General features: G+C 36.2%; 1 protein-coding gene across 2 annotated transcripts in view; it reads left to right on the forward strand.

Annotated features, from left to right (window-relative positions):
* Positions 1–3,234: 3,234 nt before the first annotated feature.
* Positions 3,235–19,007, forward strand: part of LOC144972583 (pre-rRNA-processing protein TSR1 homolog) — a 33,975-nt gene continuing 18,202 nt past the window's right edge. For both annotated transcript variants that reach the window (XR_013645377.1, XM_078913964.1), the window contains exons 1-9: positions 3,235–3,344; positions 5,388–5,446; positions 9,799–9,882; positions 11,279–11,391; positions 11,748–11,943; positions 12,131–12,201; positions 13,804–13,981; positions 17,657–17,851; positions 18,196–18,322. Coding sequence is in view for 1 of the 2 variants with exons in the window: in XM_078913964.1 (XP_078770090.1) it covers positions 3,248–3,344; positions 5,388–5,446; positions 9,799–9,882; positions 11,279–11,391; positions 11,748–11,943; positions 12,131–12,201; positions 13,804–13,981; positions 17,657–17,851; positions 18,196–18,322 (1,120 nt within the window). In the remaining variant the exon portion in view is untranslated. The remainder of the gene's footprint in view (positions 3,345–5,387; positions 5,447–9,798; positions 9,883–11,278; positions 11,392–11,747; positions 11,944–12,130; positions 12,202–13,803; positions 13,982–17,656; positions 17,852–18,195; positions 18,323–19,007) is intronic.

The raw sequence follows: 19,007 nt of genomic DNA on the forward strand, positions 1-19,007 counted from the left end.
GATCACATCGTATTCCGAAAACAATAAATATTGATTCATTATAAGTTATTAAATAGATCCTGGGTTGCTGCTGTACACCCGTAATATTAAACGCAGTTAACACTATCGGCAAGTCTTCCTCTTAATTTTCATGTAAAGAAGGAAAAAAAAAAAGAAGAATTTTAAATAAAACTTGTCATTGACGGAAACTCAGGGGGGGGGGGGGGAGTAATGTATTATCAGGAGTACCACAAGGACAGTTCTTGGGCCTTTATGCTTCTTGATATTTATAAATGACCTTGGAAACATATGTATGTATGAGTTGCATTGTACATAAGTACGGCACCTATAAGGTGCTATGCTACATCAGCATAAAAGTGTCACGGTCACAGGGAATCCACATTCGGGACCAAGCACGTCTGTTCCTGGCTAGAGTCACAACTTCGCCAATGGGCATAGAATCCAGCCCATGTAGTATGTAGTAGAGTGCATGTTGGTCTAGTTGTGGAGCTCTTCAAGTAGGTAATAAAAGTTCGACGCAGGAGGCGGTCTGCGTCCATGCGTAAGTTATGTCCCGCAAAGCGGAGCCTGCGTCTCATCATCACTGTAGCTACCAGGTCGAATTCGGGGCGTTTTTCGGTTTCTCTATAGTCCTCTCCCGTAAAGATGGAAAGGCATCGACTGTTGAAGACATTCTGTAAGTCGCCAAGCCTCGCATCCATGTGTGAAGACAGGGCAGACACTAGAGGCATACAACCTGATTTTCTTTCCGCGGGACAGAGGGTGATCGGACCAATAATGGGATAGAGAGTTGAATGTTGTTTGTGCGATTGACATTCTGTATTCAATATCAGCCCCCTCGTTACCATCGCACTGGATACGACTACCGAGGTATTCTAAGGAGTAGACATTGTCTAATTGTACACCCTCGATAGTCACGCGATAGCTTTCCTTGTCTTTGTGTTTTTGGACAATTAAGTCCGCGAGAGATCCTTTGCGCGATCTTACAGTCGAAAGACCATCGCACCACCGGCCTTGATAAATAGCAAGGCCTCTCTTGTTTGGAAAGCCTCGTTCACAGGATGGACATGTGTTTAAATCCCATGGCTGAAATGTCCTCATCTGTTGTTTCCGAGACTCTGATTTCCTTGTGGATGTGCAGAGCTTTGGTTTTTTTAATTGAGATTTCCATAGCTGCATCTTCTCGCGAACCTGCTGCTATGGAGGATATAAGTTCTGATGCGTCTTGGACGTTTTCATCTAGGAGGCTAGCGTCGTCGGCATACTCGTGGGAGCTTATTGAGACCTGATTGGGTGGCAAGCCGACGGTAACTCCGGCATTTGGGATATCGTGAATTTTGAAGATGTGCATGAGGCCGGTAATAAAAGCGACAGGGGAAAATATATCGCCTTGGACCACACCACGAGCGATATTGAAGGCTGCAAAGGTTTCTTCTTTTCCGTCGGGCTTTCAAAATTCTCTCACCTTGGAAACGAATTATCTCCACAAACAATGATTAAACTGTTCGCAGACGATAACATTCTTTTCAGAACAAAAGACAGTAGCGCAGATGCACATGAACTTCAGAAAGATCTTGATTCCCTCCAGACATGGTCAGATACATGACGCGTAAAGTTCCATCAATCAAAATGCAATGTTATGTCAATATCAAACAAGAGCCTTTTACTCACAATTACACAATGCATGATCATCCCTTACAACATGGTGACTCCAGAAAATACCTCGGAGTCCATCTCAATAAGAAACTTAAGTGGCAAACCCATAAAGAACATATCACAGCGGTGGCAAGTAGGATGCTGGGGTTTCTCAAAAGATACATAAACTAATGCCCACGAAGAATTAAAGCCCAGACTACACGGCACTTGTCAGGCCAATATATATTAGAATATACCAACGCCGTGTGGGACCAAAAAAAAATAAAAAATAAAAAATGACATCGACGAGTACAAGATTGGAAAAAGTACAAAGAGCAGCTGCAAGGTTCTCAACCGGGTGCAAATCCAGAGACTTGGGTTGTGTGTGACGCCCTCCCTCCAGTCACTTGAATGGAAACCATTGAAAAACCAACGCAAGGTATCCCTTGCACAATACCACCAACGACCCAAACTCGGCCATCATCATTCTAAACTACATAAAAAGCAAACCAGAAAGGTACACTACACGTAGATACAATGCCTCACAATACATAAACAATTTACAAGAACAGACATATACAAACACAACCTTTTCCCACGAACTATAAATGACTGGAATGTCCAGCCACCGGACATAACGAACATGGAATGCTTGGAAACTTTAAAAACAGTTTTGAATGCATTTGCTCGCCAAAGTTATCTGTGACTGTTCCCTGTTTTGATTGGACTGTAACTGAACATCTGCAGTGATGTGGGGCCTTTTGCAAAATCAAGCCATTGAAGATACGTTACGCTAATGTCAAAATCATGAGCGTTATTGATGTACCTTTATTTAAAGATGCATCAGAGAGAGAGAGAGAGAGAGAGAGAGAGAGAGAGAGAGAGAGAGAGAGAGAGAGAGAGAGAGAGAGAGCGTGTGTTTGCCCGGATTAAAGACCACCATTCTGAATGATTCACTAAACAAGAGTCCACTGCATATCGGTAAGGCCTATCGATAATCGAAAAAATTAACCATAAAAGTAAGAATTTCAAAAGTTGAAGAGAAGAAGAAACGAAAGTGAACAGGGTTGCCAGTTTGGCATTTTAAATGCCAGATTCCAAAAATCTGGCATTTTTGAAAACCGTTTGGCATTAGAAAAATCATTTGGCATTTGGCATTTTCATTTGGCATTTTCTTTTCTTGTATATTATACTTCAAATGACACCTTTTCTTAATTAAGTTTCATAAGAAACACGAAACAGTAAGTTTTCTTAATTGTCAATAATTATTTAACTGTTTACGTATTTACCTTTCATGTTAATGTATTTCTTTTTCATTCTTAAAATCCAACCGTGGTGTAGTGGTTTACCACTCCACTTAGTAGTCAGTAGGTAAAAAATTACCCCAACAGGAAATTTAGTATAATTCAAAGAAAAAAAGAAAAAAGAAAAGAAAACACACAAGCCACCAGGATATGATAGTAAATTGTCTATCAAAAGTGAGTAGTTTTCTTAGTGGGGGTGGGAGTCAACAGACTTTGGCATTTTTTTGAGTGTTTTGGCATTTTTTGAGTCTTCCCCTGGCATTTTGTTGAAAAATAATCTGGCAACCCTGAAAGTGAAACGAACCAAAATGGCAGGCGCTGGGCGAAGAGGTCTCAAGCAGAAAAATAAATCACACAGTAGTGGAAAACACAAAAGTAAACGGGGTCTTAAACGTGATTCCCACGGTAAGATATCTTTCGAGACGTATGTACGTATAAAGTACAAGAATACTAGGTTACTAATTTTTTGATGTCATGCTGTCACTGGCACTGGTTGAACATGTCAACAAACAAGCATGGCCGTATTCTTCTTATTCACATGTCATATTCATTTTCTTACAACGTTTTTTTCTCAGTTGAGTCAATACGTGTCTCTCACACTGTCGCGACATATCAACCAAGTTAAAATAAAAACAAATGCTGTTTTTGTTGTGTTTTTTTTTTCTTTTCTAAAAGGGCATTTCATTAATCGGGGAGAAATAAGTTGGTTGTGACTGAGACTGTAACTTGTAACTGTAGTCTAGAGAGGTGGGCCTTTGGCCTACCAACCTCCGCTGCACGTCCAACTCGCCTTGAGCATGCATTCACGTAAAATATAAAGATTTTTTTTAAAAAACCTACCTCTGTTTCAAAAACTAGCATCTTTCACCTTTCTAAGAAACATTTTGATTTTTCAGAACTTTAGTTCGTTAAAAAATACCGGCCAATCTGACCCGTTGAGTCGAATGAAAACGAAATTTTGTTGTTTACACGGTTCAAAGGAAATGCCGTAAATAAGCTTTCATGGACTTCCTGTGTTGTTTTTACAGTGTCACGTGACCGTTTTGAGAAATTTGTCGTCTGCTACAAATAATTAGACCGGTAGGGGGTAGATATTTTCGTTGGAGCAGAGAAAAAGTGAGTATTATTTCTTTGACTTGTAGAGAGGCCTAGGGTCCACCAGCAGTCAAGTTTATTGAATAAAAGAAAAAAAGGCCTTTTTACTGCACTAATGCACCAAATTGCATACCTATATATGGACACTTTGTTCCGTATCTTTTTCCCAATAAACTTTTTAAAAAACCTGGGGCCAGGGTTGCTAGTTTGGCCTCCTGGTGGCCAAATTTGAAAAATTTGGCCTTTTCCCAAGCCATTTGGCCTCCCAAAATTTGGTTTGGCCACTTGGCCTCCTGTAACCAACTTTTTGGCTTCCTCTGACTTTCCCCGTTATATCGTTTTACTCTGGTACCGGTAAAACTTATTTTATTTGGCAATCTAAATATCTAAATGCAACACGTGCTAACGCCACAGATTGCATTTGCTAATGCTTCTATATATACGAATTTTCCTTATCCTATCTAAATTGTTTAACAAATCTAAAGAGTTTTCGCGAGGCTAAGGTGGGTTTGGTGGTATTTGGGCTCCTGCCGAGGAATCTGGCCTCTTGCTATAGCTAGTTTGGTCTCTTACTCAAAAATGATCTGGCAACCCTGCCTGACTAGGCGGTACCTTGATAACAGAAACGATACCCACACGATTTCGCGAGGAATTAATCATGAAAACAATTAGGATATAATTTCAACACAACTTTTGAAATTCATCAAGGATTGTCCATTACCGCATGTTTTTTGATAGAAAACAAATGCATCTTCAAATCTAAACTGCTTTTGACGGTAAGCGGTAAGTTTTTTATTTATTTTTCGGTCCAAATGAATGATTTATCCTGGTATAGAAGCTAAGTATTGGTAACACCGGCGCAGCTCTCTAGTAGTAGTAGTGTGGTGTGTTTGTGACTCCTCATCGTCATAAACTCATACTCATACTCGGTAGGCCTAGTTTGATATTTGCTCTTAAGCATAAATTGATAATTAATTTTTACATAGACATGCCTTTAAAAAACATTTAATATGATACCTTACTTTTAGATCTAGGATAACTGTTCAAAATCAAAAGTCTTGATTTTACTACATTGACATTGCAGATTAGATTTAGATACTCAAAATTTACTCTTGCAAAAAGCAAATTCAAGTAGCGAAATGTCCATCACTATCGTTATCATGTCATTTGTTGGTTGACAAAGTAAGGCAGTTAAACTGACAGACAAGTACGTACAGTGTACATACACATAAGGATTCTTGCCATCAAAATTTGCACAATTTATACATCAATGACCATGACAGAAATTGATCTTCTGAATAAATTTAATGTTTACAATTCAAAGATACATAATTTCCTTTTTTTTTTGTACAGGAAAATGGAGCAAGACTTTAAACAAGAAGAAAATGTTGAAGGAGGCTTTACGGATGGAGGTAAGATACAGATTAAAAACATTCATGCCCTCTATGGGATTCAAATAAGTGCCTCTAGTTCAGTTTTGATCCCAGCAAATATTCCAATAGGAATTGTCAGTGGCCAAGGAGTCAAATTGGAACTCTTCAGCTGCATGCAGTGATTTCAGTTGAGCCTCGATTTGCACGAATATGAATCTCGAATCCGGTCACTTTCTTCTTTTCATTTCATTCATTCCTTGTCAATTGTTGTGGGTCGGTTTGAGTCTACACTCATTGGTATGTGTTTTTAATTTTTATGTCTTTTCACTAATTCCAAAACAAGTTAATGATAATAATAATGATAATAGACTCTTATAATGTGCAGGTTATCCTCAACAATGAGTTAAAATCATATCAAAACAAAAATTACAGTTGTTTTCGGATTCAGCAGAAAAAGTAGAATGACAGAGTTGCAAATCCCTGCCAAGTATAAATAATGCCCGATAGAATAAAAATATAAGTAGGATTTCCTTTGTTTTAAAGGAAAATATACTGCACATGGTCATAATCAATGCTGATGGTTTTCCTCGGATCTGCGGAAATCCGTGATTTTTGAGTCAGAGGAGGAGTTTCCTCTTTTTTTTTAAAGTTATATTTCCCTCAATCAAATGTACTGGCAGTGAGAGATTTGATGTGTGGTGGAACAAATAGATGCAGTTTCCCACTCTCTAGAAGTTAGCTAGAGTATCAATGATTGTTTATCATCTCAATTGCTCTAAGTGTGTGTGTAGGGGGAGGGTGGTGAAACATAATGGGGCTTAAAGGCATTCATTCAAAATTTTCCTCCCTTTACAGTTTTTGGCACCATCAGCACTGCATAATATTAATAAGGAGCAATTCACGTAAATATTTGTGCAACAAGATCAATCTGTGGTAGTTAATAGTAAACAGTTGATGATTTACCAACTGGCAAGGTCCGTGACAAAATGATGAAATATGAGAGAGAGAAGAAAAGGAGAAAATGAGTAAATGAAACAAGAGACGGAGATTGAAGAGAAGATGAGAATATATTGATATATATATTGCCACTCCGTGGCAATAACATCAAATAATATGAGTTTCACATAATATTACATCTTTCTACCAAAATAACTCCGTGGCAATAACATCACTTCGTGACACTAACATTACTCCGTGGCAGTTAAAAGTACACATGCGTAGTTGAACTGACATGGTCCTTGGCAATTGACGATTTGTCAATTGTCAAGGTCCTTGGCAATTGACGCTACCCTCCTCTCCTTTTTCAGTCTGAAACATTAAATTCAGAGTCAAAATCAAGAGTAATTTATTTTCCTTAGTTTCGGGGATGGATGGTTAGTAGAGCGGAGCGGTCCCAAGCATGTTTAGGACTGCCGGTTCTACGGTCCCTGGGAAATGAGAACTGCAAGGACCGGTTCCAGTTCCAAGAACCGGTTCTTTTTCGACATTGGCCATTCACAAGGCGCCGTTGGGACCGTCAAAGAACTCTTTTTCGACATTGGCCAATCACAAGGCATCATAGGGACCGTCAAACGATGGGATCGTGCCTGCAGTAGATGGCTGTAGAACCGCTAAGTGTAAGTGAGAGCGGAGAAGGCTTATTACCTCAAAACATGAAAATAGTGCTATAGCACTATCCATTAAGCATGTGTGTGTATGTCTGCGAAGATTGATGGAGCAGGTCAGGTCAATGTTAGTGTTAGGGAAAAGGGATTGTTAATATTTTGTGTGTGTGGCATGCTGGACCAAAAGTATGGGAAGAGTTTGTTTTGATTTGTTTTGGTTTTTTTATTTTTTTCATCTCCATTCCTTTTTTCTATTTTTGTGCGGCTATGTGGTCTTGTGTTATGACACTTGCTTTCAGATCGGAATGTCCTGGGTCGAGCCTCGCTCTGCACCTAGTTGAGTCCTTGAAAGACTCTTTACTCACATCCTATCACCGTAATCAGGTGTAAAATGAGTACCTGGTCGTCAACAGTGTTGTCTCTGTCAGAAAAAAATTGTAACATCGCCTAACAGGCGTCATGTCTCGTTCTACTTGTTACGTGTTTCTATTAGTCAGGGAACCATTGTAAAGCGCTTTGAGCACATTTAGTAGGTATTGCACTATATAAAAGCTCAATTTTTTTTTTATTTTATTATTTTTAAAAAAATATTTCTACCTTTGGATAGGACGCTAGTCTATCCCAAGGTACTTTTCGCCAGATCTAACAAACCCAGCTACCCATTAACTGCTGAGTAGACTGGGAGTTCAGAGAAAAAAAAAGCTCGACTGCACCCGGGATCGATCTCTGGCCTCTGCGTATAAAGAGTGCTCTATCAACTGAGCGATCAGGGCCCCCAAATATTCTATTGGGCTTTTTAAAAATACATACCTTATAACTTATTTTGGTAGAAAGATGTAATATTATGTGAAACTCATATTATTTGATTAGTTAAAACACCAAACGAAATTTTAATATTATTGTATTTTAAATGACAACAATGCAATAGAAAGGAGTGGTGACAAGAGATAGACAAAAGAAGACAAAAAATCGGACTTGCTAGGTTCGAAACACACACAAACACACACACACACACACATCTTTAGTAGTCACATTCATTTCAAACAATAACCCGTTAGAAGAGGGGTCAAGTCATGCCTTCATCATAGATCATTGTCATTGCGATCATTATGGTGTAGTAAATTTTGAAATTTACCCCGTATAATGGAATCGTCCAAGGCATTGGTGATAGTCATGTTCCTCCTGTTCCCCCCATCTCACACACGAAAGGGCTGTTTGCGTAGTGGAGGGAGATGGTCGTCTCTGTCGTTTAGTGTATAGCAAAGGGGGGTGGGTGCGATTAATTAAGTGAGATGGGTGGTGATTTGTGGAAGATAGGCAAAAGAACCGAGGCAAAGAATAGCTGGGGCAGTAGTATGGCGCGAAAATCGCTGGGACAGTTAAAAGGTTATAAGAAGTAAGGACCGCCAACGGTTCTCCACTTTGGGACCGGTCCCCGGTTCTCAGCTAAAGGACTGTGGGACCAGTCCTCAGCGCGGCACTAATGGTTAGCCAAATTGAACTACACTACATTTGTTATTAAGTGTTTTAAATTGGTAATGTATATGAATTAGTGTGAAAATCCTGTACTTTGGATTAATCGAATTCCCCCCTCCTCTTAAAATTCAGATTTAAAAAAAATTGTCGCAGTTATAACTTGAGGGATATTTTTAGTTATGTGAAATAATATTTCAGGGTTTTAATTCTCAAAATTTATAAGGTGATCACTGTGGTCAGGAAGCTGTATTTAATCGGAATACCCACCACACGGCTACCATCTATTAGCGATGCCAGATGTGGCAGGTAACAATTCGTGGGCTATGGAGGGGAAATGAAACTCCTAAGACAATGAACATATTTGTTAATGTTATAATAAAACTATGCATTTCATAATTAGTTGGTTGTGTTTGACCAATACAAGACTGCATGCAGTCCCGCTTTTTTAAGAGCTAAAGAAGATAGTATAGGGATAGAGAGAGCATATTTTGATCTAAATAAAACTAAATTCATATAATTATTCATGTAATTATTGTTAATCAATCAAATTAGTTGGACTGAAAAAAGTTTTCAGCAAATTCATTTAAAACTATTACTAAAATCGCTCACCTTGAATTCTTTTGTGGGATAAAATATTTAATTCAAAACAAAAATGCAGAATGAGTTGTTATAATCCAAAATTATCTCATTAATTCTCCGACCAAATCCTTATATTCAATATTACGAATTTTGATTTGTCAGATAACACATTTGAGTACAGACGTGTATGCTTTAACTTCACAGCCAAATCATAGCCATCTCAGAATATTCATTTGATTTTCTATTACGATCTAGAAAAAGAAATATTACCTCTAATTGTTCAAATCAAAATTATTTCCATTGATTGTTGCAATTTGAAATAATTTATAAACATGTTTTATATTGATTATTATTTCCAACAAAAATTCAGAAATATTGATAAGAATAGCACATGCACATGCACAGAACAATTTAATGTAGTAGTTAGTTAGAATGTGGAAACAAACTATTAATTCGGGCAGTTTTATATCAACCGTACCTATATGGGAACATAGTGAGTTAAAAATCACATCACATCTAATGCGTGCACGTGCACTGAGACTCATGACAGACTAGTACCGTGCCAGCATTTCCATTGTGTTACGGTTTGTTTAAGTTCCCTCAGTGGTCAAATATGTGAGATGTCAGATGCACAAATCACGTAGGCTCGTGATGAATGTTATGACTATCGCTCTGAGGCAAAAATATGATACTGTGATATACACCTCTTTAGATTCACTTGTCAATTTTCAGGCAATAAATAAACGACTTTCTGACAGACAAGATGGCTTTGATGAGAGAAGGATAGGCACTGTATCGGAGCCTCCACGGCTCGTGGTAAGTCAATATCAATTTTCACTTCATTAATTTTGATAATTGAATGTCCTCATGTTATGCCTTTAAAAAGTAACAAATGTGAATGTGAATTATTTACAAATCACTAGCACAATAATCTTAGTGCTTCTGTCTCTTCATTATAACATTAGAAGGTGCTCAAGACTCTTTTTTAGCAGTTGTCTCATATTGTATCATGTAACAAAATAATTACTCCAGATGCTTCATTTCATCTAGGTATGAATCGTAATATTGATTGGTAGGGTTGATAATGTTGATCATATTGGTAAGAATGTTTTAAAAAGATCGGTCCAGATGTTACACATTAGAATTCAAATAAGTACACAAAGGTTCAATGTTTCATTGTGCTGTACCAACTGGTTATTGTATTTCCTTATTGATAATAAAATAACAAAGTTATGCCAAGATTATTGTTAACTTAATTCGAATAACCTAATTAATATATATATCATATACAGATTTCGATGTGAGTGGAAAATTTATTTTTCATGGTATCAAATTATTTCAAAAGCCTCGTCTATAATTTAAAAGCTACTCCTGCTGATCTTTTCATGCCAGTCTCAGTGTCTAGATCATTTGTCATAATTAAAATTGGGTAAATTGTGCAGACTAGCTTTTGCATCACAAGGTATTAATATCTTTGCTATCTGTTTGTTTTGAATATTACATAGAGACCTGTAAATTCTCAAGTCAATTTGTCAAATTCAAATATTTAAAAAAAGGAAAGAAAGAAATGAAGAAAGAAAGAATTCAGGAATCGTAGTTGAATGACCGTTAAGTAATTAGGAATGTTCCACAGCTTCGCATAGCTCATGGGCCGTTTATATTAACAATGGATATATTGCCAAGGCTAAGCGGCGCTTTTTAGAATTGCTGTGTCTGAACACATCCCAATGTATTTTCACACAGCCTTCGTGAAATTATTTTTTCACTTTCCAAACCTGACATGATCCCAATGACAGCCAATTTTAACTGAGCCACCGAGCGATAAATTTCACTGTTTCGTCTAAGCCAAAATTGACATTTACCTGGTGGAACCTAAAAGTATGAAAAAATAAAATGTGAAGACCGGAAGTGCGTTATGTAGGCACCTTCAAATCGAAAGTTATATGATTGCTACAAGTACATCTCGATTGCCTCACTTTGTAAACAAACTGCCATTTTCTGCCATTGTTTTGCTCAAGTGAGCATGCTGTATACTATTCATTTCGATTTTTTGGATTTTTCTGATACAAAAAGTTTCAGTGAGGTTCAGTTTCAGTCAATTTTTACAGAACTCATTTACAGGTCTAATTACAAAATGACCTTTTATCACAGACACTTTTCTTGGATTAGTTCAAAAATAGGTGAAAGTATTTTTCTATATATTATGTTTTAGGTGATTGTTAGTCTGGACAAAAGAGTAAATGCTGCAGGTCTTCTTGAGCTTTTGGTGGGAGCTGATATGTCTGCTACAACAAACGTTAGTGAACAGAAAATCACTCATGTCAGGTAAGTCTCTCGCAGTCTCTATCTCTCTCTCTCTCTCTCTCTCTCTCTCTCTCTCTCTCTCTCTCTCTCTCTCTCTCTCTCTCTCTCTCTCTCTCTCTCTCTCTCTCTCGTTCTTTGCTTTTCCTTTTTTATTTTTCACTCTCCTTGTTTTTCCTCTTGTATTTAAATATAATACAAAGATAAATGGGTAAATGGAGTTGAGATATTTTGATATTGTAATTTCAACCAACCAACTAACCTAACAAAGACCTATTTGCAGATATGTTGTTTGTTTTAGTTTCTTTTCAAAACGTCAATAAATTATAACATTCTTTTTGCATGGGTATCTTAATCTTTTGATCTCTCCTTTTCTTCAGCGCTTGCAAGATGAAGTCTAGAATATCTTTCTTTGTGCCTGAGTACGGTAATTTAGAGGCTGTGATGGATGCCACCAGGGTGGCAGATGTTGTTGTATTCCTGATGTCTTGTGAATCTGGAGCCGACAAATTTGGTGAACATTGTCTGTCATGTGTCATTGGTCAAGGAATTGCATCCCATATGTTTGTTTGTCAGGTGAGTTTAGTTTTATGATAAAAGGTTCTAAAAGCTTCAGATTTACATTTTTAAAAATATTATTTTCCATTGGTTTAAATGCTTTTAGCAGAGCTAATCAGTGCACACTATTAAATATGCGTACTTTGATTTCTTTTAGACTTTTACAGCTAACATTATCTATACATTCTTTTTGATGCAATTTCAGGGTCTCACTTCTTTAAAGAAGAAGAAAAATTCGGCTTCAAGAAAAATGATGGAAAAGATAATTGATACCAGGTAAAATTTCATTTATTTAGATTTACGTTAATCTAATCTTGTGAACTGCATATTAAAGGGATGGCAAGCTGACTGTTTTGTAATAAAAAGTAAAAAAATAAATACTGGTTTTATTTCATTTATATTTTTCTAGAATGTGCAATGGATGGGTAATAGTGGGTTGTTTTTTTTTTTGGTTCTTTCTGTCTTTTTTTTTTTTTTCTTTTAAATTATTATGTTTAAAAAAAAAAAATTCTTTTCTTCTGTTTTTAATCATGATGCTAGTCTTTTGGGGCTGTGAAAAACAAGGTGTGAATCAAATCCACATAAGACTTCTCAACAATGGTCCTGATTGTTTAGGTTCAAGATCAAGTTCAGGAGTTTATTTAGGCCTTTCATGGCCAATTACCACAATTTTTCTCTTAACAAACTATATCATCATCAACAATAATAATAATATTAACCGATAGACTACCGTATCTCCCTACATCGCCCATGATGGTTCTATACCGACTTGCCCGCTATCGCACAATCATGATATACCACTGTTTACTTTTTTTTTTTTAAACCAAGAAACACGCCATACTATAAACCAAGGGATGTAACTTTTGAAAGGCCATGAATTCCTACTTTTGTTTTCTATTTACTGTGTTGATTGTAGATCACATGCTACGATTTTCCAAAGATGACCTTCAATTTTCTTTTGAATCTCATCTCTGGCAATAGAAATATTTAATTTGAAAGCTCAGTTGAGGGTGAAGAATAGGACTGTAAACACCTGTACCAAAGTCACTTTCTTTATCACACGAATGTTTACATTGCTCATTTACACGTCTGAAGAGATTAAAATAGGAACAAATATTGAACAGTGCTGATGGTTTTCCTCGGATCCGCGATTTTGGAGTCCAGAGGAGGAATTTCTTCCTTTTTAAAATTACATTTTCTCGAAACAATGTGCCAGCAATGAGAGAGTTGATGTGTGGTGTAACACACAGGTGCAGTTTCCCACTCTCCAGAAGTTAGCTAGAGTATCAATGATAGTCTGTCATCTTAATTGCTCTAAAAGTGGGGTTTATTGCAGTAGAAATGGGGCTTAAAGGCAATCGTTCAACATTTTCCTACTTTTTCACTTTTTGTCACCATCAGACTGATTGAAGTGAAAGTAATTAAATTCCTTCTTTATAAATTTTTTTCTCATATTATTTATTTATAATGTACACTATGTTATGTATGGTATAAACGCTTGTTTTGTGCTCGATACAGAGAAATTAAAATCACATTTTTGTGTTGAAAGGTGATTTTTAATTAAAGTTTTAATGATGCCGGAGTTATGTCCCTTGGTATTCACTCTATGATTACCCATGTAAACACTGGTAGCCTTTGGGTTAATCAGGAGGCTGTTGAAATCCTGCTTGGCCCACTGTTGGTAAAAATCATTTGCAACTTGGATTTATATCATATCAGGATCAACATGCTTCTTTCCTTTTTACAGACACTGCTTTTTTGCACCGGGGGGGGGGGGGGGGGGGGGGGGGGTGAATGAAATGCAATAGAGTGGTAGTGGGGGAATTTGCTTGAATATAATAATTATGTATTATTGATGACAAATATTTTATTTGACAGATTCCCAGGTGAAAAAGTCAAATCTGTAGATAACTGGCAGGAAGCACAAGCCGTATGGAGACAGTTGTCATCAAATTCTTTGACAGAAGTACATTTTAGGGATTCCAGACCTTACATCTTTGCAGAAAAAATTGAATATATGCCTAATGAGGAAGACACTATCAGAGATAGTGGTGAGGTAAATATCATTTGAATTCACAGTGATGATAATCTTCCACAGGATTTTCTCGGAAATTTTCCTCTCTGTGTCAACAGTTTCCTCTGATAAAAGCACAGGTCAAGAGGTGGAAATGAGAAAAATTCACCGTCTTGTCTTGTGTCATATATTGACACCACTGCTCAGTATGAATTTTGGTGACACTCCCATTTTTATGACCAGGTGTCAAAAGTGAGACAAGCAGACCTGCCTAGTACAATGGAAAATTCGTAGAAATACGAATTTTTGGCTCCAGCTACAGAACAACATTCGCTTCTTTGACTCAATAAATCTTGTTGAAAAGGAAAGTTTAGTTCCTTAGAACCTATATTCAGGCATTTGGAGCATTTTTGGATCATACTTATGGCAAATTATTTATTTTTAAACCTATTTAAAGTGACTTTTTATTTTTTCCCTTGGAAATTACGAATTTTTGAAATTTCAAGTAGTCAGCTCTGGGCAAGGCAATTGATGGTCGAAAAGGAAGGGGTAGGGGAGGAGGTAAATGAAAATGAGTCTAGATTTTATTTGTTAATAGATTAAGAGTGGTAGTACAGTTATAGGTCCATTTAAAAAGATAATTGGAATCACTTACCCCTAATAAGAAGATAAAAAAGTCCCATCAATTAACCTCTCTCTCTCTCTCTCTCTCTCTCTCTCTCTCTCTCTCTCTCTCTCTCTCTCTCTCTCTCTCTCTCTCTCTCTCTCTCTCACTCTTTCTTTTTCACCCTCCCTCTTTCAATCTTTCTTTGTCCCTCTCTCTCTCTCTGTTTCTCTCTTTCTTTCTTTCCCTTATCCATATCTCTCTCAACCAATCTTCATTTTAACTTTGTTAACGTCATCTGGTTATAGAGAGATGATATTAATCTGTTACAATTATAAGGGGTGTTCAACCTAGTTTACTCTTTTTACCTTTGTTCTTACAATGTTTTACAATTTTAATTTATTAAAAATATTTGTTTTATTTGTAAGATCCGCAATCACTGGGCAACAGAAACAAAGTAAAAATAAATACTTTCAGGCCTTTTGACCATAAGTTAATTTTAAATCTCTTGAATAGAAGACATTGTAGAAAATCGTTTTACGGTAAGGACAATTCATTAAAAATTTAGACAAAGTAAGTAATGACTCTACTATTAAGAATAGTTGTACACTAGGAGTAGTAATATAATATACGAAATTATTATATTTTATGTTATTATTTTGTTTGAGTTTGACTAGTGGATTGATACATTTTCCTCCTTTTTGACAAATTGCCATTATCATCACTGAATTCAGGAATTCAGGTTTAGTTATCTAAAAATATGGTAACATGAGCACTTACATGAGTTGGACTGTTTGCATCAAGAATAACCCAGAAGAATCCTCAAAGTTCTATATCCATTCAAAACAACAATTTGATTTCTACACAGATTATATTATGATGAAAAGCTACTCCCGAAAAGGAATGTGTTTCTGTATTGACTTATTATGAGACTGGACTTCAACATTCTCGGGATTATTTATTATTTCCACTCATCAAATAAACTTTATTGGGAGAAACCAACCATTTCCCTTCCTGTGGTGTTCAACAAAGATATGCTCCTAAATAAGCACCTAAATCTGAAAACAGAGCCATCCATACCAATTGTCAACTGTGTGCATCACAGAGAGAAATTAAAGGAGTTTATGGAGAAGATGATTGAAGCTGTACAGGTGTCTTTACCAGACAATTGTAAAACAGGAGTTTGATTCATTTGTTCATTATTTAACAGATTTGGTTTGTAGCTTTATACTGTACAACTTTTTTTTTTTCAAATCAAATCTTGTGATACACCAGTGTCATTATTGACATATTAGGCAAACCTTGTGATTAGTGTGAAACCAGGTACGTGCAGAAAATAAATTAAGTATAATTATGTATTTTAATGATATTGCTAATTTTACAAGTTGAATCTAATTTTTCAAGTTGTTCTTATTATTATTATTATTATTGAGGGATGAGGCTGCAGAGTGGTTAACTCTTTAAGATTCAACCCGACAAAAACTGACAACGGCATAATATTCATGGGCGGGGTAGCCAAAACTGGCCTCAGTAAGTAAAATCCAATCGTTGTGAAGGAAATGACAGGCCTGTCACTGTCGCAGGATGTTTTCAGCTTTGATTTTGATAGATTTGCCGACAGAAAATAAAATATGTTGTAGAAATTGCGATTTGAATCCTTTTTTATTTGCGGGTGAAAATCATTGACATTGCACTTTGTTTGGTAAAAATCTGGGGGAAAATTACGACTTTGGTGATCAAAAATGACTTTGATAACAATTTTTGTAAATTAAAAAAAATATTATGAATAATCTATAACTCCCTTATTTGTGAGGCGATTTTGTCATTCGTGGTATCAATTTTATTGTAATAAAGAGATAGGAACTTCAGAGTTATTTTTTCTGATGCGAAATTATTACTTTGTAATTTTAGCACTAAGAAAAGTAGTTGGTAAATAAATTTGTTACACCTCTTTGATCAACCGCCACCGTCTATTCGTGTAGAATTGTGAATCAAGCATCTCAAAGTCTTCGACCAATCACAGGCTATCTATCCAGCTGGCCGAAACAAAGACGCTTCTCGCCGTCAATGTATTACGCTATTGTTACGCAAAGAATATAACACCTTTTTGAGTAGGCCTAAAAGCTAAAATCTAAAAGTAAAAAATATAATTCTGAGTAATCTGAAAGTCACATTGTTGAAATTTGCTTGAAAAAAGAAGAACCTTGGTCCTTATTTCAGAAAATTCGGTTGAAAACCAACTGTTTTACGAATAAATTTGATTTTAACAATTGCTTTTGTTTATTTTAGCTTTTTTTAGCAACTTTTTTATTTATCTGCCGATTTTCTTGATTTTTATATCATTGTTTATATCTCAATGAGACGAGATCAGTGATATACTTTGTTTCTTTCAAATGTAACTAGAACATAATTTGGCTTTTTTACCTATCAACCATGCCTGGATAATTTATTCAACAACGTGGTGATTGTGACGCAACTATGCGATGAGGGTTTTCCACTGCCTCAGCGATGACTCAATGTATTGTTGACAGCTGTTGATACGTGAGCTGTCAGAACGACCAATCGTTGAAGGGTCAAGATTCTAAATAGCCAATCGTTCTTCAATCAAAAAACTTAAGAACTCACGAGAACAAAAGTTTGAAATGTGGTGATGGACGGACCTATGAAATCGTTTCTGGGCGGAGTTTAGCAATGAGTGACCGTAGAAAACGAAAAGGCAACTGCAGATATCAAAGGGTAGGTTTATATCATCAAAGGATGTCTACATGAATGACATGGCCATATAGGGAACTCATTATCTACTCCCGCAAAAAGAATCTGAACACGAGAGGGTTAAGGCAATGCGCTGCAATCCGGTAGATCCTACATTCAAACCGTGCTTCAGGCACTTCCATTCATTTTCATAGGCAAGATTTTTAACCCCCTATTTGCTCACTGAGACAACTTGGGTGATACTTGTTAATAACAGACAGTTTGTTCGATTTACGATGTTGCTACGGGGTAGGCCTAATTTTGAAATGATTATGATTATTATTTTTATTTTGTTTATATATTTTTAAAAAATGTTTTTAAAATTTTTGTTTAACGCATAAATTAAAAATTTTCATTTCCAGGGATCTGGGTATGGCACTTTAAAGCTTTCAGGATATTTGAAAGGACAGCCTTTAAATGTGAATCAATTGATACACATACCAGGCTGGGGTGATTTCCAAATGTCACAGATAGACAGTTCAGATGACCCTTACCCTCTTGTCATTAAAGATAGAAGAGATCATAAAGCAAAGGCAAATGGAGAAGACAAGAAGAGTGTATGTACTTTATTTTTTTATGTTTACTATTTTAATTCCTAATGGTTGAGATATTATTTTTGGTTCTTTCATTTTATTTTATTTTTTAGATTAATATTGTTGATTTACCAGAACATTATTATATTCATAAAGCACTTCCTGGTTTTGTTAAATTTTACATGTGGGATGCTCTCTTACTCTATGTTATTTCCTATGTATTGAACATTTCCAAGATATTGGCCTTCAGTCAAATGTTTTTATGTTCATTCAAGTTTTATTTTATTTTTGTTTTTGTTTTTTACTTGCATTTTATTACATGGTGATTTTCTCAATCAAGAGCATTATACATTTTTCGTTTTTGTTAGGTGGGTTCCAGAACTTTTTGCCTGGCCAGAGCAATAAATCCTGAATCATTACAGTCTGAGGTAATACCTGATGAGATGGATCAGGAACAGACATGGCCGACAGAGGAGGAAATGACAGAAGCAAAGGGTTTGTTAATCAAATAAATTAAATTTAATAAAATATCATTCCCAATTGCTTGGCGCTGGCTTCCGGCGACAACAGACGTGTTGTGAATATTTACCTATTTTCTACACATATTTTTATTCATTTATCATTCAATCGTCGGAATTTAAGCCTAATTTTTATTCAAAATGGATGTGAAGTATATATTGTTCCTGATTTTTATATTTATTAGTATATTTATAAGCATAAATGGTGTTTTAGCCTGTGATTTTACTGCCAAAATAAGCCTATCGATAACTTATAAATCCAGAGACTCTCCGATCCCTCCAACCCGTGTCACCCCCACCACCCACTATTGACACATCGTTTATTAAAGTAAGAAAGAGGGGGAGAAAGGGAGGAATAAAAACAAAATTTAACAGACGGCCTTTTCGTCCATTTTTACCCTGTGTAGTGACAGGTAATGTAAGATCACTGAAAAATAAAATTGATGAACTGTTTTCACTGTGTCGTTTTAATAGTGACTATCGTCAAGCCTCCATAATAGCGTTAACAGAGACTTGGCTATCTCCTCACATACCATCATCATGTTTTAATATTGAACAATATTCACTATTTCGAGGAGATCGGACTAATGTAAATAAACGAACTGGGGGTGGGGTGTGCACATATATTAACAACAAATGGTGCCACCCCAATAACTGTCAGA

The sequence above is a fragment of the Berghia stephanieae genome, chromosome 1, assembly GCF_034508935.2.
Source record: "Berghia stephanieae isolate SIO BIC M18660-M18661 chromosome 1, UCSD_Bste_1.3, whole genome shotgun sequence".
Classification (NCBI taxonomy): Eukaryota; Metazoa; Mollusca; class Gastropoda; order Nudibranchia; family Aeolidiidae; genus Berghia; species Berghia stephanieae.